At 36.7% G+C, this 27,998-nt stretch overlaps 1 protein-coding gene across 1 annotated transcript; it reads right to left on the minus strand.

Moving 5' to 3' along the window:
• Positions 1-14: 14 nt before the first annotated feature.
• On the minus strand, positions 15-27,998 carry RAD21L1 (RAD21 cohesin complex component like 1). Its single transcript, XM_079128276.1, has 14 exons — positions 27,916-27,998; positions 25,812-25,983; positions 24,392-24,521; positions 22,783-22,876; positions 20,428-20,534; positions 17,123-17,293; positions 16,173-16,268; positions 13,071-13,184; positions 11,517-11,743; positions 11,174-11,273; positions 10,219-10,343; positions 7,979-8,068; positions 5,286-5,363; positions 15-1,711 (listed from the first exon to the last, which is right to left on the minus strand). Exons 2-14 carry the CDS (start codon positions 25,953-25,955, stop codon positions 1,523-1,525), a joined length of 1,665 nt encoding a protein of 554 aa, XP_078984402.1. The 5' UTR covers positions 25,956-25,983; positions 27,916-27,998; the 3' UTR covers positions 15-1,522.

The raw sequence follows: 27,998 nt of genomic DNA on the forward strand, positions 1-27,998 counted from the left end.
TATAAAAACTGGAAACAAGTTAAATATCCTTTCATGGGTAAATGCATAAATAAACTGGCATATCCAGACAAACAGAATACTAGTTAGAAATAAAAAGGAACAAACTACTGATGCCTGTGCCAACTTGGGTGAATCTCAGAGATGTGATAGTGAATGAAAAAAAAAAAAAAACAACAGTCTCCAAAGGTTACACACCATATGATTCCATTGATATGACGGCCTCCAAAAAACAAAAGTGTAGTCATGCCGAAGAGTGGTTGCCAGACATTAGAATGCGGGAAGGGTGTAGCTACAAAGGGAGAATTCAAGGGCGTCTTTGAGGGTGAGGTTACTGTTTTCTCCTGATTGTGATGATGGTTACAGGAATCCATGCATCTGTTTGTCTAGCTATCAAAATGTACAGAACTGTGCACCAAAAATAAGGAGTCAATTTTTCTCCATGTTAATTTAAAAAAACAAAAGTTATAAAAGCAAATTCAACATTTATACCTATGGCTAATTCACTCAGAGACTTTTCAGAATTTAGTTGTTTGTAGCATAATTCCAGATACAATATTTTAAAGAGTACTATAGGCTTCATTTTTACAGTGACCTATGGGGTTCATAGGGCATAATACAAAATCTCCTAACTCAAACTTTAAGAAAAAAAAATTGTTTTAATGTAAAGAATGTAAGCACCAAGTTAAAGAACAATTATTTTAGTGATCTTTACTCAAATTTTAGCTGCAGACAACATGCTGAACAAGTACCTGCTGATTTTTTAAAAATATTTTTAGTTGTAGTTGGACACAATACCTTTATTTTATTTATTTTTATGCGGTACCTAAGATTGAACCCAGTGCCTCACACATGCTGGGCAAGCGCTCTACCACTGAGCCACAACGCCAGCCCTGTTGATTTTTTTTAACATAAAAAGCAGATTTCGTTTGGCTGAGACATTAGTGGTAGTTGTAATAATAATGAAGTAATAAATAAAAAAGCTAAATGACCTATAAGTTTAAAACAAAGATGAATTTTACAATTCTTCAGTTAAGTTATCAGATTAAAAACTATGGCATGAGGTCATATCAAGGATGATATGCATTAGAATTAAATAAATTACTGTCTGTGTAGAAAGTATTAATTATTCATTAATCCCACAAAATTCATGTCAATAATCCAATGTAAAATATCATTTGAAAAAATATCCTTGAATGTTTCTTGAAGGCATATAGTATTTAAAGACTGTAATCCTAAATGTACCCTAAATACAACATTCAAATCAAGGAAATGATAAATCAGCTAAGTTAAAAAAATAGTTATAATGAAGTATTTCTGTAAGCATCTAGTTTTCCAATTCTGGCTATGATTATGTTGAATTTACAGAGAGGGAACAGGATCTGAATCCTAGAGAGGGAACGGAAGCAGGAATCTAGGCTATGAGAGGTCAGAACTTCGGCTGCTTCCAGGCGGCTTTGCGTTGAACTGAACGATCTACACAGAAATGCCAGTGGTGATGTAGACCCGCGTATTCTGGACTCCTTCACAACTTATGGAACATGGGTCCTACTGTGGCTATGATGTCTGCATAGGGAGCACTCTGGTTCAGCTCAATAGCCTGCTGCTTTTTCAGAACGAGAAAGCCATAAAACTTGGCAGCTGTTCGTTTCCGGTCACTATTTCTGCACAGCTTCATCAGACTGAAGGACTGCATTCCCATCTTGTTGGATTCCTGGGAAAATAATTAGAAAAGAGGAATGGAAAAGGAAACAAAATCATCAGATGTCAAGCAGGCTGTGGATGCATAATGAACCAAAAAATACTGAAATTTTAGATAAGTGACCATGATATCCTTTAAATGGAGGAATACAAACATTTTTTTTAAATAAACTTATAAAAACCCGTAGGTCACTCAGCACCTGTTGGGTTCATTGAGAAAATACATGCCAAAAAAAAAAAAAAAAACCTATAAAGTGTTATGTAAATTCGTAATGTGTTACACAAATGTTAGCTCTTTTTAAAACATTGATGCTAACATAAATGCCTCTTATGGAAAGTGCAAATAGCTTAGATTTTCAGGAAGAAAAACATCCACAGAACTTCGGGAGGCTTCAAATACAAAGAAAATGATCAGCCTATTAGACTTTTTCTCCCAAAGGTACTAAGGGGAGACAATAAACCACTTAAGTGGTAATGTAGAAGTATAGTTTATATAACTATGTAAACATCTTTCAGTTTCTTTCTACAGATTTAAAAGACATTGGATTCATCATATGACACCTGTGTATCTACTAGAAATAACTGAGGGACAATAACGTATATAATTATGGATAAAGATAAAAGGCTCATTTTTTAAAGCCTAGGCCTTGGAATCAGATTCCTAGAGAGGCACAGTTTTTTTTAGTTAGAAACGCTGTAGTGAATATTGACTAATATCCCTACGAGTATTGTTTTCCTTGGATAATTATAAAGTACTTTTAGAAATATCGTAAGTTTTTCCAGTTCATAATCCTTAATGAATTAGTAAGTGAAATGTCTTATTGTGCTTTTTCTTAACCAAAGATGTGGCCTAGAGTCAGCAACCTTTCAGGGATGGTATACCCAGGCTTCATTTATTTCCTCCCTTGGGAGACAAGATGTAGATTGGGTGTCCCCCCAACCCCGGTGGGAGGGAGCAGGAACAGCTTTTTCAATTTCAAAAGTTCTTCTGAGAAATCCTGAGTAGACAAATATGCAATATTGAACATATGGGCTTATTTCTGTTCCCTACAGAAACCCTCTAAAATGAAGGAATAAAAGAGTGACAAGTAAAAGAAATAAAGACAAAGAAATGGAATAAATTCAGAGTAGAGAAAGTTGGACCCAGTGCCAACAGGGAGGAGAGCCAGCCAAGGTGAGCCAGCATGAGGCACAGACCTTGGGAAGACCAGGAACTGGAGACGTGAGGCTGTCCTAAGCGGGTGAGGGTAAGCCTGAGGACAGAATTCCTCGAGAGTTAGACACCCTGTCCACTCCACGGCCTCACGGAACCAGAGGCAACCACTCATAAAGAAGGAGGCAAGACGGGGTCTTTCTGGAGGTACCAACCTCTGAGGCTCTGGACTTGGGACACTGGCACCCTGGATGGGGAAGGAGAAGAGCTGTACCACCAACGCAGAGATCAAGTGACACTCCATGACTGCACAGTGAAGCAACCAGCCTCTCCCTTGCTTTTGGTTCCTGAACCACTGGCATCCTTCTTATATTTCCTGGGCCGCAGATTTAAAGATTACTCCAAGAAACCAGCCATTCTAAGGAAAAGAACCCTTTAGGTATCAGCGTCTGTAGGAGACCGCCCAGTTAGCTTGCTGTGACCACCACAAGTGCACAAGCAAGGTGACCACAGCGTATATAACTTTGAATCCGTTTTTCGGTGACTTACTCTTAAATATGAACAGAAAGCCACCAGATATTTGAGTACAAGCTCTCACGTTAAAAGCAAAAAAGAATGTATTCAAGAGATTCAAGGAAAGGGGACGCGGGGAACAAAAGAAATCAAGAATCTCTGGAGTTAAGAGGAGTTTTTCAGTACATCTATCAAGAGTGATCATGATGACAGTGAGAGAAAGCAGATCAGTGGTGGCTTGGCGATGGGCGCAGAGCCAAGGCCACCCAGGGACAAGGACACTTTGGGGTTTTAGATACGTTCATGTTATCCTGAGTGTGATGGCTTCACAGGTGTGCACATAAACTGAAACTTACCTAACTGCATACTGATGTTAACCATGCCTCAATAAAGATGTTATTTTTAAAACCAGATAAATAATTAAATGAAAAACATTAGGATTCTATAAAATAAAACAATAGTTAATAACCTTAAAAAAAAAAAAAAAAAAACTCCTGGAAAACAAAAAGTTCAAAACAGAAATAAGAATTTTATTTTGACTACAAAGTTGAGGAAATCTTCCAGAGTGAAAGAATATAAAGACAAGGGAAGTTAATATAGGGGATAAAAGATGTTTTAAAAATTAAAGGATCAGCCAGTCAGACACAGTGGCGCATGCCTGTAATCCCAGCAGTTTAGGAAACTGAGGCAGGAGGACCTTGAGTTCAAAGCCAGCCTCAGCAATTTAGCGAGGTGCTTAGCAACTCAGTGAGACCCTGTCTCTGAATAAAATATTGAAAAGGGCTGGGGATGTAGCTCAGTGGGTAAGCACCCCTGGGTTCAATCCTCAGTCCAAGAAAAAGAAAAAAAAAAGAAAAAGAAAAAAAAAAAGATCAATTCAGGAGAGATTCACTATCAGATCTACAGGCCCTCCAAGAAGAGAAAACAAATAGACAAAAAGGAGGAAGTCCAAGGCGGAAAAGTCCTAGAGCTCAAGAACATGAAAATTTTGATTAAAAGAACCCACCACATGGTCAGCACAATGAACTTAAAATTAAAAATACAAAACCCAAAGCACATCATAATAAAGTTTCAGAGCACTAGGGATAAATAAAGGATCTAAAAACTTCCAGAGAGAAAATAAAGATCACCTACAAAGGATGCCTTCAACCAAGGCAGAGTCTGACTTTTCAATAACAACATAAGAACCTATGTTACGAAGCTTTTGACATCTGAGAGAAATTATTTCAACTTATGTCCAGAAGCAACAGATCAAGTTCAAGGTAAAATAAAGAAATTTTCATCCTTGTTTGTAAGATCTAAACTTGCAAGGTCTAAATTTCCTACACACTGTCATATGTGACATCTGAGAGGATGTTAACTACCAAAAAATCAGGATAAAAGATGATCAAAGCACCAAGAAACAGAGGAACTAAAAGGGAGCAAAGAAATCCCCATGTTGAAGGTGTCCCAAGATGAAAGCTGCAGAGCAGACCTTGAGAGCAGCTGGTTTGAATTAGAACAAGAGGATGATGAGCTGCAAAAAGGTTATTTTTAAGGGGAAAAAAAAAATGGAACTGACACATCAATTAATAATTTGCTGTATATCCTAAAAGGAGTTTGATTATATTGTCACAGAGTTCAGAAAAATAATTAAGAATGGGTGTATCGATGGTAAATAAATGGAAAACATGAGGTAATAATTCACTCAGACAACAACAATCACAACGAACCATAACATTCCCAAGAAAAGAAATACAATTACTCCTGAAGCTTCATTGTGAACTAATTTTTGTATGATCTTTGTAGCAGTGACTGCTAGTTGTCCTTTGATATCCATTCTCTTCTTCTTCCATAATAATGGAATTATTAGCTGGGCTTTGGTCACTGAATCAGGACTATATTTAAAAATGAAAACAGTTGCCAAACCCGACCATCTTACCCGTAAACTATTTAACATCTGCAGTAATCTTCTGTTCCATCTCTCTGCTTCAATGCTTTGTTCATTCCCGGATGACTCCTGTTTGAATGATTGATAGAGTATTTCACTTCAGCAAGTTTTACAGAATGTTAACTATTTGCCACGCATAGTGTGTGCTGCTACAGGAAACATGATTATAACATCAACTTCTGCCAAATGAAGAGCTTATGATCTGATAATAGAGAGAATAAGACTAACATAAATATAGATCAACCTGTGCAGGATTATGCCTTTGCTCTCCAGGCTATCTTCTGATAAGGAAATCCAAAGTAGGAGACTGCATTCTGTGTGGGTAATGCATCCCAGAGTGTTGTGCCCTTATGTACTTTGAAAAGCAAAGTTAGAAAAGACTTTGCTTTCTGCTAGGACTACTCTAGTTCTAGTCAAGCTGACTCAGTTGACAAGAGTAAACTTAAAGATCTAGAAAAACTGCCTTGTAAAGGCCTTTATCTGAATTTACCTGGTGATACTGAAAAATAACAGGTATTTAGTAGTTTATGAAGATTGGGTTAGAAACCTTGTCTATTTTGAGGGTGCCTCATCCAAAAAGGTCAACCCACTCCTGTCATGTTATCTGAAGAGATTCATTCTTTTCAGTCTTCAAAACTTAACCTCTTTCTGAAATACCTTAATGTTTAAAATTGTAAAATTTTACCCCTTTCAAATAACACCTCATGAGCTTCTGAGAACAGAAATTGTCATAGGAAAGGTGTTGATGAATCTGATAAAAGAGCAGGCCTACCAAGGCTTGGGGGAAGCAAAGTGGCACAGATCTGACCTACTTTGTCATTTTGCCTACACTAGCTCTGACCCTGCCACCAACCACTGTTCACTATTACTACATGCCTGCTTTTTGTCTAGCTTCCTATAAATCTCTGGCGATCAAACAAATCCTCAAAATACTTTCAATTTCTTGGACTCCAAGATGACTTCGGAAAGTTCCAGAGTATTCTGGAAATGCCCACATTTATGATAAAGATAAAATTGTGCAGCAGACCTAAAGAGCAATTTGTTTGGATTAGAACGAGAGGATAATGATCTCAGAGAGGTTATCTTCAGGAGAAAAAAAGGAATTCTTGGATCAATTAATATAGTTGATATATACACTAAAAGGAGTTTTTACCATATTGTCAGAGAGTTTGGAAAAATAATTAAGGATGGGTGTATAGATGTTAAATAAATGGAAAAATGAGGTCATGATGAACTCAAACAACATCAAAAACAGAACTATCGTGAAGTTTACAAGAAAAGAAATGTAATTGCATTTCTCAACATTTCAAATCATTTGCAGCTAAAGGGACTCTTTTGAGTCCATCCAGGAACTGCTGAATCCCCACTCCCACCAGCTATGCTGGCTTCCAGGACCAGCTATACAGCATGGTCCTGCCTGTCCTGTATCCCCTCTCACATTCCAGTGAGACTGACTTTAAAAATATTGTCACTTTTTGTCTGAGGAGGTTTTGAAATCTCTCTAGCTATAATTCACATTTATTCCAGTCTGGTTTGTTCTTGGGTAAATTAGTTAACCTATACTCATACTTATTGTTAAATATACAAATGCTATTTCTGAAATGTAAAAAGTTTTGTTAAAGATCCATAAAACTGTAGCTTCACCTACAATGCCCAACTAACCAGAAAAAAATGACTCAGAATAGTCTGTGTGTTTTGCTAGTGCCTGTTTCATTTGATCTATCTGGACACCCTACAACTGAATCCTTTGTGGGGAAAGCCCAGTGGATTATTAAAATAGCTGAACTTGTACTGTGTTTTGGTTTGCTTGACCACGTATGAAAATAACCTGTCTATGGAAGCCAAGAGAATGGCAAAAATGAATCAGCTCACATCTGGCTCAGCTGTTTGGATGTTTCAGGTAAAAAGTTCAGGTTATTTTTTCTGTCCTAGGTTATCTAGAGAATTCAGTCCATTTTTCATGTGTGAAAAAAATCTAATAGTTTTAGAACTTATTGTTACGATTACTCACTTTAAAACAAATTAACATCAGGTATTACTAGGTGTTTTTATATTATTTACTAGAAAGCTTTTGCTAAAATTCCTTACAATTAGAAATGCTTTCTGCACTCTATTGTCACATATATCTGAAAAGAAAAAAAAATTAAATTAATTTTAAAACATGCCTTCTGTACTCTGGGACAAGGACCAGAGATATAAGGTAGTACATAAGGAGTCAGGTGAGTTAGATTTTACTTCTAAATTTGCTATCAACATGTAGTCTGATGAGCAAATCATTTTCTTTTTCTGATTTCCACAAGTCTCGTATAGATACAAGCCTGAACCATATGTTAAGGGGAAAAATTCCCTATTTTGTAAATAAAATAAAATTTTAAACACCCTAGACTATATCCCTAATACAGCATGATTCCTGTAGAGATGCTAATTAGAAAAGCTTACAACAGTGATTTCTCAATATTTAAAAAACTTTAATAAAAATCTCATACTTTTCTTTAAAATTATTTGAAGTTTCAAAATAAATTAAGAAAATAAAAGAACTAATTATTTCTCTGCTTAAACCTTGAATTTAAATTATAAATTTAGAAAGTAACATGACAGCCCTAGAAAAACAAATTTTAGATTAAATATTAAATATTTAGGAAAAAAGTTTTTAAGAATATACCCAAAACTATACATATATTTACCAATTCAACTGGAAAAGTTTCTTGGGTCAAGAAAGCAGTCATCAAAGGTGATTCCTCAGCATTTGAAGAAATCATTTCCACAAGATCCTGCTAAAGAAATTGGGCAGAGGTAGGTAATTCTGGCAGTGGTCATCACAGGGGCAATCTGATTTTGTTAAATGCTTTAATCCAACGAATATTCATTTCTCAAACTAATTTAAAATGCTGCCCATATTCTCAAAATATTATTTCTGAGATTTGCCGGACAGGCAGTCACCGACTTCCATCTTCCTCTTTCCCAAGTGCCCACACCCGGCGGGCCTTGCGCGCCCTCAGCCCTTTGCTTCCCACCCCTTTCCTTCCTATTTCCCGCTCCACCTCGGGCCTCATCAGAAGTCTCTACTGCTGCGCTCACGTCCCTCTGAAGCCTTTTATCTAGCCCCAGTCCTCTCCTCCGGACCAGAGCCAGGTGGCAGGGGAAAGACCTGCCTGGGCAAGCAGAGGGAGTGAGAGTGAGGGACGGGACTTCTGCCACCCCTGCTGGAGCGTCAGTGGCACTAGGGAAGAAAAACTGTGTCCTCTGCAAGGGGAATAAAAGACAAAGGAAGAAGGAAAAGAGAAAGCCAGAAAGCCTCCCATTCCCCATCATCTCCTCCGGTTTGCACTTAAAAGCTGTTAGCCTTTTTCATTTATTTCCAGGCTTCTTTCCCAACTTCCATCCCTGGTCTTAAGAGCTTCCTCCAACGTCGTTTGCTTGAGTTTTTACTTCAGCTTCTAAAAATTTTAGTGACTATAAGAAACTGTATTATTATTATTTTGCTTTTACGGTACTGGGGATTGAACCCAGCGCCTCACTCTACTGCTGAGCTTATCCCCAGGCCTTCTGTATTTTGAGGCAGAGTCTCATCAAATTGCCCTGCGCCCTCAAACTTGCAATCTCGCCTCAGCTTCCCTGGGAGCTGGGATCGTAGGCAGGTACCAGTGTACCCAGCTGTATTTTAGTTTTTATTGCACACATTTGTGGAGACTTGTGTTTTTCCTCTTTCGATTTTTTTCCATTTCCACAGCTTACTCTTAATTTTGTAATTATTGTATATAAAAACTGTTTTATAAGGATTTGAAAATGATTAATTAGAATCAATATTTTCCTGTCCCTTCAAACTAAATGTGCTCCCACACTTCACTGTATTTCACATTTCTTCACTACTTTGGAAGCCACCTAAGAATGGAATTGAAGGTTGAAGTCAGCATAGGGTGTAGGAGGAAGGCTTCCAAAGAACTGGTATAGCAATCTTTTCCTTCTTTCCATTTCAAGCAGATGGAAAAAAATCTATACTGTTAATATGTCTGTGATAACTTCACTTACATTTTCCTTTCAAAAATCATAAACTAAACAAGTTTGTCTATTCACAGTTTTCAATAGGTGCCTTGTAAGAAAGGTCCAAGCCCAAACCCCAAAGATAGTACTGGCAACCCGATATATACCTAGTACATTACCAAGCATTTAGTAAAACATGTTCTGTTTAATGCACTGTGAAGCTATCTTTCCTTACAAGGGCATTCAGTTTCAATGTGGGTTAACTTTGAATTCCCTGAGTGGTTATCAAATACAGTAAAGATAGAAGAGACCAGAAAAGCACTGGCTTATTTTTATCTGGTATAACTATAAATATTACAGTTTTATACAATTAATAAAGCAACAATTGATAACACATTTTAAAGCACATTGTTTCCAACTATGTTTTCAAATAGCTGTTTTTCAAATTAAAAATTATGTCTTCAAATAAAAATTTTAAGATTTGTTTTGGTCATGGACTTCAAAATCTTTCAGATTCAAGGCATTGGTAGGTCTAAAACATTCTTAGAGGTAGGAAGGGTGAATTTATGATGAGAAATAAAACATAGGTTTATTGACTAGAGTCCTAAAAGATTCCATGTCATATTGAATGTGGGGCTTAGTAAGATTCTCAGTACACAGTCAGATTCAAGCATAGACTATCATTCACTTAATGTATCATGCAAAATACTATTTCAGTGTGAAACTACTCTACTCTGTGATGCACCATTCTAAACTTGTAGAGAAGCTGTCTTAACAAATAAAATAATGCTTTACCTTACAGTACTGCCACATACTAAAGAAACTAGAACAACGTAAGATGAAATATGAACTGTAAATGTAAGAAGATCTATCAGAGACAACATTCCCTCACTACAACTGTGTCAGAAACAAACATTTTTATGATTCTCTCTCATTAACTTACCTCAGAGTTAATATTTTTATTGGTGTCCTCGTGAGAGTTACCCTTAGATTCATCAATCACATCCTTCCAAGTTTGGGGTTGGATTAACTCTTTCTGGGAATTTGGTTCTTCCATCATGGAGACCTCTGAATTATCAAGGAAAGGAAAGGAGAGTTCTTTCAGGCCTTCAAACCAAAGTACCTTTCAAACTTGAATTGAGATACCGTCGGTAGAAGAGAAAACTCCGGAGAGACCACTTAGAATCCAAGAATTTTCTCAGGGCTCCCCACGTCTCACGTCGACCATCCCTTCCCCTCCTCGGTCTCCTCATCACGTCGCTGCCTCCTCGGCCCGCGGTCCCCTCCCCACCCACTCACACATTCACTCGCAAGACACGGCGGAAGGTTCAAGTTCGCATGGTTTTCAGCAGACTTTAGTGCTTCAGGAAATGTGACTGGGAAGTAGGTGGAGGCTCACTAAGGACATAAGTTGGTCTCATTACTATTTTATAATTGTCACAATAATAATCAGCCATTGTCAATCCTCCATGCTCCCTCTGGGCGGATGGTCATCTCCGCCTCAGTGTAGCTGAATAGTTTCAGGGCTGTTCGTGTTCCTCAAGAGTTTTTCCTGTTAGTTGTTGTAAAGTTAAATATTATCCCGCCAGATATAAAGGTTTTCTTTTTGGAGGGTTTGTGAGCCCTGCCTTTGGGGATGGGGAAGTGAGAAAGAGTAAGAATAAGAATGGTTCACGTAGTGAACAGGTTTTATCTTTTCAATGAAGTATCTGGGACAAAAATCGATCTGAAAAGTGGAAAATGTAATACTGAAGTAACTATTTCAAATTAAAATATTTTTCTAGAGAGCATTTCTACTAAAAAAAATATGGAACTGGATTGCATTTTCATTCTAAAATGTAAATTGAAATTTTTGTTCCCACATTTCCTTCAACATCAACAGAATTAGGAACTCTTACCTACTATGTTTTGATTTCCCACGTCTCCCCTTACTGACTCCTTCTGTATCAATTTTCTTCCAAGTTTAAAGCCAGAGGACAGAAAGCACTTTGTAAACAACTGTAAAAACATATATTTTTATTTCCTGGTTTTCTTCCACCAGTAAAGCAATTCAATAAAGCATAAGCATCTATGGTAAAAAGCAGAAATTACAATTCATAGCTATATATATCCAACAAATTAATTTTCAAATGAGGGGCTGTTTTTCACAAGTTCAAATTCTGTTGCACATATGTATGCAAATATGGGTTTGTTTATTTATAAACTAACACAGCACTCGAGTAATAGAATGGAAACGATTACCATTTTCAGCTCAGCATGAATCAAATCCTGGGCTGCAGTTGACAGCAGTGTATCCACTCCTCCCCTCTTCTTCCACATCATTAATCTCTGGGTAGGAGGTGCAAGTTCCAAGACCATAAGTGTATCCATAAAGGAAGTAAGCTGTTTATGCATAGTTTTGCTACTGATCTCCTTGACTGGATCTATGAGCAGTTTTCTCTTTTTGCTTTTCCTTTTCTCAGCAATGTCTAAATATAAGAAAAAGGCATAAATGTGATTGGTCATGCAGCTTGGTAAAATAAAATTCTAGGCCCTGCATATCTAAGAAATGTCTGCAACCTTCAGAGTTGCACTGAGAAGAAAATCCCTTTTCTCTTTTCTGAACACGATGCTTTGCAAAGTTTCTGCACAGCTACAATTCCTCAGCAGCCAAAAGCTGATGTATTTTTAAAGGTGCTGCTCAAAAGTACTTATGAGGGACAATGTTGCTTTGCTAGTAGGCAACTAAGGAAGCTTGGAATGGAGGCTCTATTGACAGGGAAGTTAACCAATCTGGAGGTTCCTTAAAATGCCTATGTAACAGGATAACTTTCTGAAACATTCATTTGTATTTGTCCAGTGTACTTTCCTCTCCCCTAATGAAATTCCGGTATAAATTCAAAGTAGGAAGCTAGGTCTGTGGAATTTCACTCCTTTAGGGAATTTTACCAAGCAGAAAGCAGAAGTCAAGCTTTTCTTCAGTAAAGCTGCAAAAGGGGAGAGAGGATTCGATTTCCCAGTGGATGAAGATCCGATATCAGATGGAGCCAGGAGAAACAGAAACCTGCTTGTTGGTGTGCTTCAGTAAAAATCCTGGGAGCACAAGATACTATAGGGCTGGCTGTTTAGCTAGGACAGTGGGTGCTACTAACTGGTGTGGCTCTTTACCTCCTACAGCCCTCCCCTAAACTTTGGTACTACAACACTCAGGGCAGACAGGGGAGCTGTGCAGGGTGAATTTACCACCAGCCCTGTGGGACAGTGGCTCAGAGTTAAATTCAGTAAGGAAAAAATGTGAATGCTTTATTCCTTGCATGCCTGAGTTTATAAACTGAAATCTATATCAATTATACTATTTAAAACTAGAATGTTCCTAAAGGACCTAGTTATATATGAGATTCATACTTACTGTTTATTTCTAAAAATGAGTTAAATGTCAGAGGCTAAATGTTAGAGGGCATAATGTCTTTCTTCTGCCCTGTGTTCACTGGCATGTGTACTTACTCTGATTGTACCATAAGCTTCCTGAAGGGGGGAACCATGACTTCTTCATTCCTACACCCAACACAGAGTAATGGCTCAATAACTTCCTGAACTGAACTCAGTTTTGAATTTTCCAGTTTCCCAAACTGGACATATGATTTAAACAGGAATGAAAAGAATGAGAATCATCTCAAATTTCCTTCACACTCTTCTTCTATTGTATTACAAATGCTGTCACTAGATTGACTACCTCCTATAACATTTTGAGAATTACTACAAATATCTCAAGTTAAATATGATAGCAGTGTATTGAAAATAAAAAGAACCTCTAACCTGAAATATCAATTGGATCAAGAGTAAATCCTTCTTCTTCATTTGATAATAATGTTGTTTCATCCATTTTTTCATTTTCAGGTAGACACATGTCATCGGGATTATCTGGTTCTACTAATCAATGACACCATAAAAGTATTATAAAAACATACAGTCCAACATCGTCCTTGAAACTCCAGCCAGAGCAGTTAGACAGACAAAAGAAACAAAAGGGATACGAATAGGAAAAGAAGAACTCAAACTACCACTATTTGCTGACAACATGATTCTATATTTAGAGGATCAAAAAAATTCCACTAGAAAACTTCTAGAACTCATAAATGAATTCAGCAAAGTAGCAGGATATAAAATCAACACTCATAAATCTAACGCATTTCTATTTATAAGTGATGAAACCTCTGAAGAGAAATTAGGGAACTATCCCATTCACAATAGCCTCAAAAAACAAAACAAAACAGAACAAAACTTGGGAATCAATCTAACAAAAGAGATGAAAGACCTCTACAATGAGAACTACAGAACACTAAAGAAAGAAATTAAAGAAAATCTTAGAAGATGGAAAGATCTCCCACGTTCTTTGATAGGCAGAAATCATACTGTCAAAATGGTCATACTACCAAAAGCGCTATTCAGATTCAATGCAATTCCAATTAAAATCCCAATGATGTACCTCATAGAAATAGAGAAAGGAATCATAAAATTCATTCGCAAAAATAAGATACCCAGAATAACCAAAGCAATCCCTAGCAAGAAGAATGAAGCAGGAGATATCACAATACTGCACCTTAAACTTTACTACAGAGCAATAGTAACAAGAACGGCATGGTATTGGCACCAAAATAGGCAGGTAGATCAATGGTATGGAATAGAGAACACAGAGACAAACCCACATAAATAGCTATCTCATACTAGACAAAGGTGCCAAAAACATACAATGGAGAAAAGGTAGCCTCTTCAACAAATGGTGCTGGGAAAACTGGAAATCCATAAGCAGCAAAATGAAATTAAACCCCTATCTCTCACCATGCACAAAAAACTCAAAATGGAACAAGGACCTAGGAATTAGACCAGAATCTCTGCACCAAATAGAAGAAAAAGTAGGTCCAAATTGTCATCATGTCAGCTTAGGACCAGACTTTTTAACAAGACTCCCAAAGTGTAAGAAATAAAATCAAGAATCAATAAATGGAATGGATTCGAACTAAAAAGCTTTTTCTCAGCAAAGGAAACAATCAATAATGTGAAGAAGAGCCTACAGAGTGGTAAAGTACTACAGAGGTAAATCTTTACCACACACACTTCAGATAGAGCACTAATCTACAGAATTTATAAAGAACTCAAAAAACTTAACAAAAAATACAATAACCCAATCAATAAATGGGCTAAGGAACTGAGTAGACACTTCACAGAACAAGATATACAATCAATCAACAAATATATGAAAAAATATTCAACATCTCTACTAATTAGAGAAATGTAAATCAAAACTACCCTAAGATTTCATCTCACTTCAATTAGAATGGTTATTATCAAGAATACAAGCAACAATAGGTGTTAGCAAGGATGTGGGGAAAAAGGTACATTCATACATTGCTGGTGGGATTGCAAATTGGTGCAACCACTCTGGAAAACAATATGGAGATTCCTTGGAAACCTGGAATGGAATCACCTTTTGACCCAGCTATCCCACTCCTTGGCCTATACCAAAGGACTTAACATCAGCATACTATAGTGATATAGTCACATCAATGCTTACAGTAGGTCAACTCACAATAGCTAGATTGTGGAACCAACCTAGATGCCCTTCAATAGATGAATGGTTAAAGAGACTGTGGTATATATACAAAATGGAATATTACTCAGCCATAAAGAAGAATAAAATTATGGCATTTGCAGGTAAATGGATGGAGTAGGAGAATATCATGCTAAGTGAGATAAGCCAATCCCCCCAAAAACAAAGGACAATGTTTTCTCTGATAAGTAGATGCTAATGCATAATGGATGGGGAGATAAGGGGTAAAGAAAAAATGGAGGAACTTTGGATTGTGTAAAGGGAAACTGAGTGGAGGAGGGGGGGCAAGGAGGTGGGAAACACAGTGGAATGAGACAGACATCATTACCCTATGTTCATGTATGATTACACAAATGGTGTGACTCTATATCATATACAACCAGAGAAATGAGAAGTTGTACTCCATTTGTGTACAATGAGTCAAAATGCGTTTTGCTGTCATGTATAACTAAATAGAACAAACAATTTAAAAAATAGTCATGTTGCAAGCTAGAAGACTACATGAGAATTAAAAGTAGAGTGAAGATTTATATTGCTAATGGGAGCCTTATCTGAATTCTTAGAATCATATGTTTAATAGAAATGAAGAGACTCAGATTACCTGGACTGGAACCCACAGTATTTAGGTGAGTCAAAGGTCCTCATTTAAAGGTAGGCTACACTCAGTGGCAGTGAAAACAGTGGTAGCAATACATGACTAACATAAATTTGATATGTTTACTAAAATATTTTATATTCTGTTGGGTCACTTATAAACTGACTCATAAGGAACCAAAACCAAATTTTTGCTCCTAGCTCTTTTTACATTTTTAATTTTGACGATTGTTTTAGAAAGCAAATATAACATCGAAAAATGTGAAGCATCAAAATTGGGCTAGTTGTACCTTTAATTTTTAAGAAAAATCAACTTAAAAGATCCAAAATCCTCTGAGACACTTTTATAAGAATATCAAGTAGGAAAAATACCCCCACATTTGCAATTTCTCTCAAATTGTATGCAGATTGTCAAGCCATACCTTTTACATTTTTCTTCTTACCATGTAACGTATATTTAGTGATTCTAAAGCACAATATTCTGGTAGAATGTTTAAACATGTTCTCATACTCAACTCAGTCCTGATCATCCCCTCATCCTACCTGTCTTAGAACCCAACTGCCTATTCTATATTGACTGAGTCCCTCTAAGAGCTTGAGGGACAACATTCTTTATCTCTCACTATACTGTATTATTACGTGAACTCAGAAGTTCTGAGGCTTAATATGAACATTAGTATCTATTGACTTTCTCCACAGGGGAAACTTCAACATACCCACTGTAGCATGGGGAGGCTCAGGAGGCAGGGAGACTTCTCTGTTCAAAGGCATGTCTTCTAACAGGATATTTTCATCATCCTGCAACAGATTGTCTTGAAAAACACAATACGTACTTTTGTCACACAGACTTGAATCTGTCACTTGTTCACTAAACATTTATTAACATTATTTTGTACAAGATATTGTGAAGGAATAATCAGTTTTAATGTGCACTGGAAGATATTTTAAACTATATTTGATATGAACCGCTAACAAACAATTTTTAAACACACTAAGCTCAAAGTTTTTTTGCTTCTGCAGGTGTTTCAATGAAATTGACACAGGCATAGTAATATAGGTTGGAAATAATATTCTAGTGCTTATTTATTATTATATTAATATTATACTATAATTATATTCTTTTTCTTATGATTATATATTATATTGTTATATAATTATATATTATGTACTATAAGTTTTTTTAGTGTTCTACATGTGGAATGATGGGACAAGATGGGTTAAAATATGCACATTTAGTTTTCTCAGTTTTTGTCTAGCCTATTCCTATGATTATAATGTCATGATATAAATATAAAATAACATAAAATGCCAGAAATTCTTCAGAATAGCTGTTCCACAATTTGTGTCAAAGAAAGCTATGTTTTCCAGCATAAAATCTAGTATATATTTTGAGGGATATACTGAACTTACTCCTTCCCTTCCCAAAATTAGGAATTTATAAAAATGGGCAGTAGTTCTCAACTTTTATAGAAAATGTCCTTAAATAGGTGGCTCTTTACTTAGTACTAGCTTAAATATACCACAGATTTTGAAAACTTCCTGAAAAATGAGTTGATCTGCATGACACAGAAGCACATTTGAAATTTTAGTTTGATGTAATAAATCTACTAATAGTTGAAATTTGGTTGAAATAAATATTTGATTTCTCTACGACTGGACATCATACCAATCATTTCTCCTGCAGCTCCTTCATCTCCAAATCCATCTCCACTGTCATAGAACAAAGATTTTTCTCCAATAAGGCTTCCAGAACTATGTTCAACTAAAGGACCACTGGAGTTCAGTAATATGTTGTCATCAAAGAAGCTATGTCTCCTGAGAATTTCAGATTCTTCCCCTAAATAACATATATCATTAATGCTAAGTTAGTCATAGAAACACATAATTTTAGGGTTAGAAAGTAACTGAGATATCATCTAGCACAACCCATCCTCATTTTATGAATGAGGAAAATGAAGGTTGAAAAAATTATTTGAATTATTCAACTAAAGTCACTCAATCAATAGAGACTAGAATTCTGGTTTAATAATCTTCCCAATACAATAGAATAAATGCCCAAAACGTTAGGTAGAGTTTATAGTTGTGATATAGTTTAATAATCTCCTAGAAGGTAGAAATTCTATGATAGTAGAATGATTTCCTCTATTGTAGGTAGGTCACGTTCTGCTTGACCAAGTATTCTATCATTTCAAGGACAATTGCTTCAGTGGTTTACCCCTAAGGAGAGTCTGGAAAATAAGAAGCATATTCACCTTCTTAGGAAAATGAAAAGATAGATAAAATATTAAAGAATGGACTCACAATATCCATTGAGTATGATAAGAGAGCAGTAAAAATGATAACATTAAAACAGCTAACATTACCTGAGTGCTTATTGCATGCCTTATATCACATAATAGAGGAGATTATTATAATCACATAGTACAAATGAAGAAACCAGTCATTTTCACAGGACACTGAAAAATTTTGTAACTGGTGCAATTACACCCTAGTAGATGACAGAGCCAGTCTCTGAACCCAGCCCTAACTCCAAAACCTGTGTTCTGATAGTCACTATGTTATATAGAAAGCTCTAGGAGATCAAAAGTCAGCTCTTACACATTCTTTCCCTCCCTTGCATTTCAATCTTTAGATCCAAGAGTCCAAAAGTCCAAAGGTCAGAGGCTGGGTTTCTCCAAAAGTTCATGTTAATTTAGACAGTAAAGAAAATCATGAGGCATCACTCATATTGAACATTTTTCTGTGATTCCAGAAAAGAAGAGTTAAAAAAAAAAAAAAAAAAAAAAGTAACCTTCCTCACACTGGATCAAAGCCTTACTCGAAAGAAAAGATTAGGTAACTTCTTCAAAAAGAACTAAAAATATGTTGACATCATCCAGGTACAGGCATTGATAGCTCCCAAAAGAACAATCAGCCTTGATCTATCAGAGAATAAGACTTAACGAACAGACACTATCTTCTAAGCATAGATCACCATAACAATCTGAGATTACACAAAAGAAATAATCATTACCTTCAATTTTGTATCTTAACCCAGAATATGATGGGTTAATATTAAATATATCTCAAAGGAAAGATTTGAGTTAGTGTCTGAAGGACAGAAAAATCCCATATTGGTGGAGAAGATTAAAGGAAAGAAGAAAGGAAATAATCTATGATGCTGCTAGTAGTATCTCAAATTTTCAGACAGGGCAGTAAAGTTCAGAGAGGTCCAATGTCACAGAGCAAGACAACAGAGAAAATCCAGGTTCAAACCTAAGTCTAAGAACATGATCTTCCCACTTCTTAAAAAATCATATAACACACAGAACTGTGAACAACCTAATTGTATTGATTGGATGGATAAAGTGCCTATAATAAGAGTAAAGCAAACAAGGTTGATAAAGTTGACAAGTTGATATAAGGCCTCCAGGATAAGCAGAGGGATTTGATACAGTGTCAGAGGGACCCAACATACTTAAGCAAAATATGTGATATTAAAAAAAATAAAATTTAAAGACAATTGCTCTTGCAGAGATGTGTAAAATGTGGGAAGAGAGTGGATAATTTTCAGGTGGGTAGTGCGATATTCCAGGTCTTTGGTACTAGTGAACTAACTACTTCGGTACTGGGTGCCTACGTAAATAGAAAACCTAAGAGACATTTCCAGGGTGTGTGTGTGTGTGTGTGCGTGTTTTAATTCAACACTAGTATGAAGCTGGTAGAAGGTGTAGCTGAAAGTAATAAAAAAGTTTCAGGTCTGAAATAAAATAGAATTTACAGAGAAAATTGTAAAAAAAAGTGTTTGGGGCAGTTAAGAGAATATAATCATGTCGTTGCCAGTGCAACACATTTACAGTCAGCAAGAGACCCGTTCTACACAGCATAGGATCTGTGGACTGGTGCTGGTCCATAACAAATATAGCAATTGGAAGTAGACGTTTAGGAAGTTTATAGCAATTTGACAGAGTAGTTTTATATATGTTGACTCTTATATCTTGAAGTTTTAAATTTTTCTAATGATTCATTTTCAATTCTGGTAATTTATTTACTGTATACAAAATTAAAATATGACAGAGACAGATGGGAAAATGAAAAAAATTATAAAACCAGTCCTTCACCAGATTGCTCAAGAAGCAACTTAGATAGCAAGAGTTACAGAAAGAGATGAGAATGAGAAGTCAAGGCTAGAGATATGGCTCCGGCATTACATCCTTGACCTCCCTCCCTGACCCACACCAGGTAGGTGTAGGCCATCCTTCCCCTATGCGCACTGTCTGGGTACTGTAAGAATTCAAAGATGAACGTGACACAGATTCTACTCTTATGAAGCCTGCTGACCAATAGAGAAGGTGTATAAATACCATGTTACAAGACGGAGTGTGTAGATGCCAGAAAAAAGAACAAATACTATATGGCTGAATTAAAACTTATCCCTTCAATTGTCCAGCACATGTACCAAACATATTTTAATGTTTCAAAAATCAGTTTGTTTTATAATCAATCCCTATATTCAGTGGCAATATTTCCTATTCTTCACCCCCAAGCTGATTTAAAATCTGTTATTTTATAACTAATAGTCATTATATACTGGAGGAAATATATCTGAAGGCATTTTATGCAGCATACATACAAAACCTTGTATTTATGTTAATTATAGCAATTGTTTATTTTCATGTCTCTCTCCCAGCCTGGAGTTCCTTGAGGGTAGAAACAGCTCCTTTAAACTTTGGTACTGCTTATATCTACAGCAGCACCTGATATACAGTAGGTAGTCAACAAATAGATGTACACTGAGAAAAAAATACGTTCTAGGACTGAGTCTTGGAATTGATATCTATACCAGAAAATGGCATGGGAAAAATTTATTGGAGATTATATTTATAAATGAAAATATTCATTTCATAGATATTTCTACTAGCATTGTGTCAATGCAGAAATGTAAATATAATTGATTGTGACTTGTAATTTTGATTTCTCATATATTCTCACCAAAGCTCCCTGCTTGAAAAAGTAGATCATTGCCATAATCTTCTCTAAGTGTAATTTCTTCGGGTCTACTTTGGTTTTGAGTAAAGTGTTCTGAAACATCAATTGCACTACAGAGGAATATAAGATTGAGGAAAACATAAGAATGGAACACAATGAATTTGAAGCATCCTAAAAAAAAAACCCTAAAACAAAAAAACAGATTATAAAATATTTTTATTTTTCAATAGTATTATGTATAAACATGAGTTTTTATATATACATATATGCAATATACATACACATAGATATACATACACATAATATACATATACACATAAACATGAGATATATGTATATATATCTCCAGGTTGCCAAGTTCATTGGTTGCTCTCAGTCCTTATCCTATCTGTGCTAATGAACAGCATTCAAAGTAGATGCTCATGCCTGCCATAGCTGGATGTTTGTGTTCCCCAAAATTCGTATGTTGAAATCTTATCACCAATATGATGGCATTAGGAGGTGAGGTTTTTGGGAGGCGACCAGGTAATGAAGACTCTGCCTTTGGGAGTGGGATTAGTGCCTTTATTGGGCTCCAGAGAGCTGCCTTGCAAGATCTAGCACATGAGGACACAATGAGAAGACTGCTGTCCATGAAACAGGAAGCAGATCCTCACTAGATGCTGAAGCTGCTGGCACCTTGACTTTGGACTTCCCAGTCTTTAGGGCTGCTGTAACAAATACATGAGACCAGATAATTTATAAACAACAGAAATTTATTGTACAGTTGAGAAGTCCAAAATCAAGATGCCAACAGATTCAGTGTCTGGTAAAGCCCTGTTCCCCATAGATGGTGCTTTCTTGCTGTGTCCTCAGGTGGTAGAAGGTGCAAGGAAGCCTTCCCTGGCCTCTTACAAGGGTGCTAATGCCATCCACAAGCCCCCTCCACCCTCGTCCTCTAATCCTCACTCAAACCCCCAACTCTTAATACCATAACCTTAGGGGATAGATTTCAACATCTGAATTAAGGGGAACACATACATTCAGACCACTGCAAATGTGCAACAGTCACTTCAAAATTTATGTGCAAAGCCTAATTGACTTCCTTCTCCCTCTTCTTCTTTAACCTGCCATTCTATAGCTTTCCTAATTCTGTTCCCATGCCTAAAATCATATAAACATCCTTCACTTCCTTCTCTTACAGCCATATCCAATTCATCAGCAAATACTGTTGGCTGTGCCTTCCACATATATCCGTAAATTGTTACCACCTTGATAAGATGAGAAGTGAGAACTGGTCACTGATTACTGTCTCCTCCAGGACTTCCTGCTACAATAATCTCATAGGATCTCTGCTTCTTCTCTTTACCCTTATAATAAGTAGCCAGAGGGAACACGTTGAAATCAAGTCAGATCTGGCCACTTCTCTATTTAAAACCCTGTGGGGCGCTGGGGTGCAGGTGAGTAGTAAAACACTTGCCTAGCATGCCCAAGGCCCTGTGTTCTATTCACAGCACTACAGAAAAACAAAAACAACAAAACCCACCTGTGCTTACTGAGTGAAATAAAAGACTTATTGCAATAAGATGCCCTATGTCATCTGCATCTCCTGCATCTCTGACCACATTTTTCTAACATTCAGCACCTCCTTCACTCCATTCCAGTCTCACTTGCCTCCTTTCTGTCCTTGAAAATGTCCAATGTGCTCCTGGGGCCTTTCCACTTGTTCTGCCCGGAACATTCTTCCACATTATTGAATGAGTTTTTCTTTACCTGCTTCAGGTTTCTGTTCTTATCTTATCAGAAATTCCTTTCTTGGCCATCAAATTATTTATTTTATTTTCTATTCTTTTCATACTTATCATCTGACCATTTCCTGGAATACTGTATATTCACTTGTTTATTTATTGTCAGTTTACTTCAACTAAAATGTAAGGTTCAGGGCTGGGGTTATGGCTCAGTGGTAGAGTGCTTGCCTAGCACATCTGAGGCACTGGGTTCAATCCTCAGCACCACATAAAAAAATAAACAAGTAAAAATAAAGTTATATAAAATATAGGATCCAGGAAGCCAGGAGTTGTGTGTGATTCACTGCTATTTCTTCAATGATTAGAACAGAGCCTGGCATAGGAAAGGTACTCAATTAATATTTACTGAATGAACAGATAAATGTACTGTCAATATTGCATCCTACATTCAATAAATGTAAGCATACATTTTGCTGTTGTACTTTAGAATGCCATACTAAATTTAAGCCTCGGTCAACTGTATATGTACTTGTTTGATTGCTAACTACATTCCATTTGCCTTCAGTTTGAATAAGAAAACAATAAAATATCCAAAAAATCAAGTTGAGGGAAAGTAAATAAAATAATTTACTTCATATTATGGGTGTCAAAATCATGAAATTCTTCTGGTAATGTGATAGTGTTGTAAGCTGCTTCAAAATTTTCTTTTGGGAGGTCAACCAGTCCTGAAAATTAAAAAATTACATTCAATAAGCAATGATGTGGTTAAAATAAGACATTCCCAATTAAATTATCATTGTCTTTCACTGGACAACTGCTTAATCTATTTAACTGATTTCCCTGTATCCCTTCTGTCCATCTTCAGTCCACTCTAACAAAGCACCCAGATCAAAAGCAAAAGCAAAAGCAAACAGATCAGATGACTCTCATGCTTAAAAGGGTTTTAGCGACTTTCCCAGTACATTTAAGTAAAATTCAAATTTATAACTGAGGCCTCTCCAGTCCTACATATCTATCAGGCATCATCTGAAGACTCTCTCCTGTTCACTTGGGATACTTACCCAAACATACTAGCCTTTTTGTTTCCTGAAAAAGTCAAGCATTTTCCACCCCCAGACCTTTGCTCTTGCTCTTTCATCTGTCTTTTATGCCATTCCCTCGGGGACTTTGTACATGACTGGGTACTTCTCATCTTTCAAGTCTGAGCTTAGATTCTGTTCTTTCAGAAAGGCTTTCCCTGGCTATCCTAACGACATGAACTTCTGTTATTTTCTGTCGTAGTGTTCTGTTCATTTTCCTTTATAGCACAATAATGATCTGTAAGTATTAAAAGTTTTAAAAACTTTTCATCATCTGATTTCCTCACCAGACTAAAAAGAACCTTATTTATCTTGTTTGTCCATATGTCGAACATCATGTTTGCAAGGCATGAAGTCAATAAATACTTGTGGAATATATAAGTGAAACCATAATTGAACAAGTGAACCACAGTGTGAGTATAAATCTTATCTTGAGGTTCTTCAAATATTTTAACTGAAAAAGAAAAAAACCCCTGTAAATCCTAAATCAACAAATGATGATTTCTATAAGAGATTCAGAAAATGGATGTGCCAAAGATGCTTCTGCCAGGGAGCTTGAACACTAGTGAAAAAGGAAAGCCCTGCTGTATCTAAATAACCATCATAGAGGATGGAAAATGATGAATGTAGTAAAAGTGGAACAGATGCTACATAAATTAAAATTTGAAGGTTTTACATATACATATATACCTTTAGCACTTTAAAATGCCTGGAAATTTTGACAACATTTCATAAATAGTATGAAACTTAAAAGTCTTGCAAATTTTAAAAACAATGACAATTATTGATATTCACATTTTATCAGTCTTGCTATTTCTAATTTCTCTCAGAGAAGCAAAAACAGATATGATAGACTAAATGACACATTACAAATGGAATATCGGAGTTCTTACACAGTTCGTTTTAAGTAGATTTCTTACACAAATCACAGGAACATTATAAGTTTTAGGAAGCATAACCTTTTCCTGAAAACACAGGAAAAGAACAAGGGAAATAATATAATTTTCTCTTAACTCTGGAAACTTAGATTCAGCAAAATGAAGTTTACATTCATTATACTTGCTTGGAATTACAGGGTTCTGTCAATTAAAAGAGCCCACACAACATAAAAATGTAACAGGGAACCAAAAAGAGTGAGACAAATTAACATTGCATGTATACCTGGGCGAAATGTCATCTTCATTTTAAGAAATGCTTCACTGCAATCTGCCAAAAGATATTTTGCCTTCCTATTATAGATTCGAACAACTCCCAAAAGAAGGTGTCCTGAAGTTCGAAGTGCAATTTTCACCTTTCAATAATTTTGAAGTATTAGAATAATAAAAATTAGGTTCATGAATCCAGTTCTTTAAAAACTACTAAATCATAAGAATTTCTTCTCTTTAAATAACAGACATTCCATATTCTCAAAGTACACCACTTAACTTTTACTTCATGTTGTAAAATGATTACCTTGTTTTGCTGACTCAGTAAAGGTAACCTAATGTGGCATCTAAGTGAAGTATATTACTATTACTATTATAGGAAGAAGGTAAATTCTGCAGTCAGGCCAACTTAGGTTCAACTCTTGCCTCAACTGCTAAGGCTGAGCCACTTAACCCTCCTGAATTTCAGTTTAATAAAAATGTCTATAATTCATTATGTATTTATTTTGTGCCAGGCATTGTCCTAAGAGTTTTTCATACATTAATTTACTTAATTTCAACAACATCTATTTGTAGAAGAAAAAATTCAGACTCAGGTATGTTGAGTGACATACATAAATAATTTTTAAGTTAAAATATAAATATAAAGCAAGAATAAAATATAAATCTGATCAACTCAAAAGTTCATACCAACTACCACACTTCACTGAGACCAAGAGTTGATTTCAGAGGGGTGTTGTGGAAATTAAATAAATTAATAAAGTCTAACCCAGTGCCTAACACATAGAAGCTTTTCAATTATAATTCATCCTTTTCTCAAGCAAAATGATGACATAAAAATATCAAATTTCAATGCAAATACTAATAGTTGTTTTATAGCTATAAGTTATTAAGTGTTTTCATACAAATTCTAATAGTTGTTTTATAGTATTTAATAATGAACATAATACTTTACTATTTATGACATAATTTCACATATTTTAAAATTTATAATCAATTTGCCTTCTTTTTCCCTATGCTTCCAATTCATTCATTTATTATTTTCTAATAAGTACTATGCCTCTTATAAGTAATACTGCCAATATGTATGCAGTATTTTGTTAGGTAATACGAAAAGATTACAAAATACACATAGAGTATGCCCTTTTTTTCTTCAGGGCCCAGTCTATTTATGGTAAATACATGAAACAATTACCAACAGAAACTGATATATGTTCAGATAATGAATGCAATAAAATTAAAAGTAATCATACGAGAAGCAAAATTGTCTTGGAAATGTATTTCATGACATAAATGCCCTGTGCCTAAAGCCATTTCTTCTACTTCCATGTTAAAGAACACTAGACAAGGAATTTTCTCTTTTCCTTGCCAATATATTTTAATTCCTCTTCAGAAGTCATGGCAAATAAAAACTATCATTTTAATCAGTAACATACCTTAGGTGAAAGAATTTTTTCAATGGTTATCTCTAGATTACATTCAAATACATGGGCCTTTGTAAGTTTCTTCTCCCAGTGAGCTGCAAGCCATATTTTGGCCAGTGGGCCCCGTTTACTCATAAGCACATGGGTGTAGAACATGTTGCCTGTATTCCTTATTTTTAACAAACTAGAGAAAACATGAAAAGATACTTAAAAGTTGATAACAAAAACTTTTCAGGGCTACTTTACAGCAAGCAAATAAGTTATTATCAATTATATAAAACAACAGATTCTTTAATTCAATTGATTATTCAAAACATTTTCTTGAAAAAAATTTATTTAGAATATAAAATTACAAACTAAGGTCATGTGGGGTATGATGGAGCATGTCTATAATCCCAGCCACTTAGAAGGCTGAGGCAGAAGGAATGCAAGCTCCAGCCAGTCTCAACAAGACCCTCTGCAACCCAGCAAGATGCTGTCTTGAAATAAAAAATGAAAAGTGTTGGGGATGTAGTTCAGTGTTAGGCATCCCTAGGTTCATTCAATCCCCAGACTCCACCCCACCACACAAATTATAAACTAATGACAGAGCTTTAATTGTTTGTTAGCCACATCCGGTTTAAAAGCATCCTAATCAATTATCTCTTCTCAGATTTTATTTTATCCTACACAGAATTTGAGTTCTTACTAATGCAGCCAAATAAATAAAGGAGGAAAGCTGAAGAAATAGGATATAGAAATAGGAAAGAATAGAAGAGGAAAAGGTGGACGAAACTAAGAAAGAGGATCTTGAGAATTTGAGAAGTGTTGGATCATTGATTCATATTCAAGTGCTGCATTTCATTGTTCTCTTCAAGATACTCTGGTTTATTTGACTAATTTTTAAAGTTAAGACAGGAGAATTCTAAAGAACTCACTATAAGGTGAGAAAAATGAAGACAAAACCAAACTACAGGTTTGAAATGAATCAGAGGTGGCAAGAGACAAATGTGTTTTGAAATAAGAATGGTTTAAAAAAATCACTTAAATTACTATACATTTCCACAAACTATACTATTCTTGATAACATTTTAAGGCCCTTTAACGAAGCCAAAAGTGGGAAGGGATGTTCCAGCACTTTGGTCAACTCCTAGAGAAGAACCAAAGCACTGCTTACACAAAAGTAACCTTGAACTAAGATTATCGAAGCTTCTTTTCTATTTCAAGTTTGAATAAAAGAGAGCACTGGGCCAAAATGAACACAAAAACAAAGTCAGCCACAGAATGGAAAACGGAGGTGAACTTTGATCAATGCCCAGCTTCACCACAAGCATCACATCCTTATGCCCAAAACTATAGGTGGTGCAATCTACCAAACCACATCCCCGGGGGACACCTCGAGATTCCGCTGCCTGTGGTCTGCGCCTTGCGTTGGCTCCACTTTCCTTTTTAATAGGTGTGTTTGGGCATCTTGGAATAAATTCCAATCTGTCTTTCGAAATTGCTCCCGGGTGAGAGAGATCTTTTAAAGGGACCTTTTAAGTAACCGATTAAACAAAACAAAACAAAGCCCCGAACCCTGGGATTTTTGAGATATTGATTTTCCTTAGCATATGTTAACCAACCAACCCCCTCCCAAGGAAAAAACCACCCTCCGTACCCCACAAGCCCTGGGATTCTTTCTACATTGAATTTGCTCCATGCAAAGTGAAGCCAACGACGGGGCACGGCAGGGGCGGCCGGCCACCGGGCCAAGGGAGAAGCCGGCGCCGCGGAGGCAGAGGCGGAGGGCGGGCCGAGTGGCCGAGACCCCTGGGCCGCGAGAGGGGCCAGGGGCGAGGGAAAGGGCGGCGCGGGGCGCGCTGTCCGCGGAGCGGCCGGCAGGGCGCCCGGGGCTCCTCGGCAGACCACTCCCCGGAGGGCGACCCCAGGCCCGGCCGCAGGAGCCCGCCTGCGCGCCGCGAGCGAGCTGCGGGGCCCGGGTGGCGCCGCCCTTCCCGGCGGGTCCCTCAGGCCGGGCCCTCAGGGCTCGGTGAGGAGCGGGCTGGCGCGCGTGGGGAGGTGGGTGGCCGCAGGCCCCGTCACCCAGCCTGCCTACTGCCCTCGGAGCCCGCCCGGCCCGCAGGCTGCGCCCTACTTTGCGCGCCCGGTCTGAGAAGAGGCGCGCCGGAGCAGAGACTGTGAGGAGGAGTCGCCGGGGTCGCGCGTCAGGTCTGAGGC

The sequence above is a fragment of the Sciurus vulgaris genome (genome assembly GCF_902686455.1).
Source record: "Sciurus vulgaris genome assembly, chromosome: 2".
Lineage (NCBI taxonomy): Eukaryota > Metazoa > Chordata > Mammalia > Rodentia > Sciuridae > Sciurus > Sciurus vulgaris.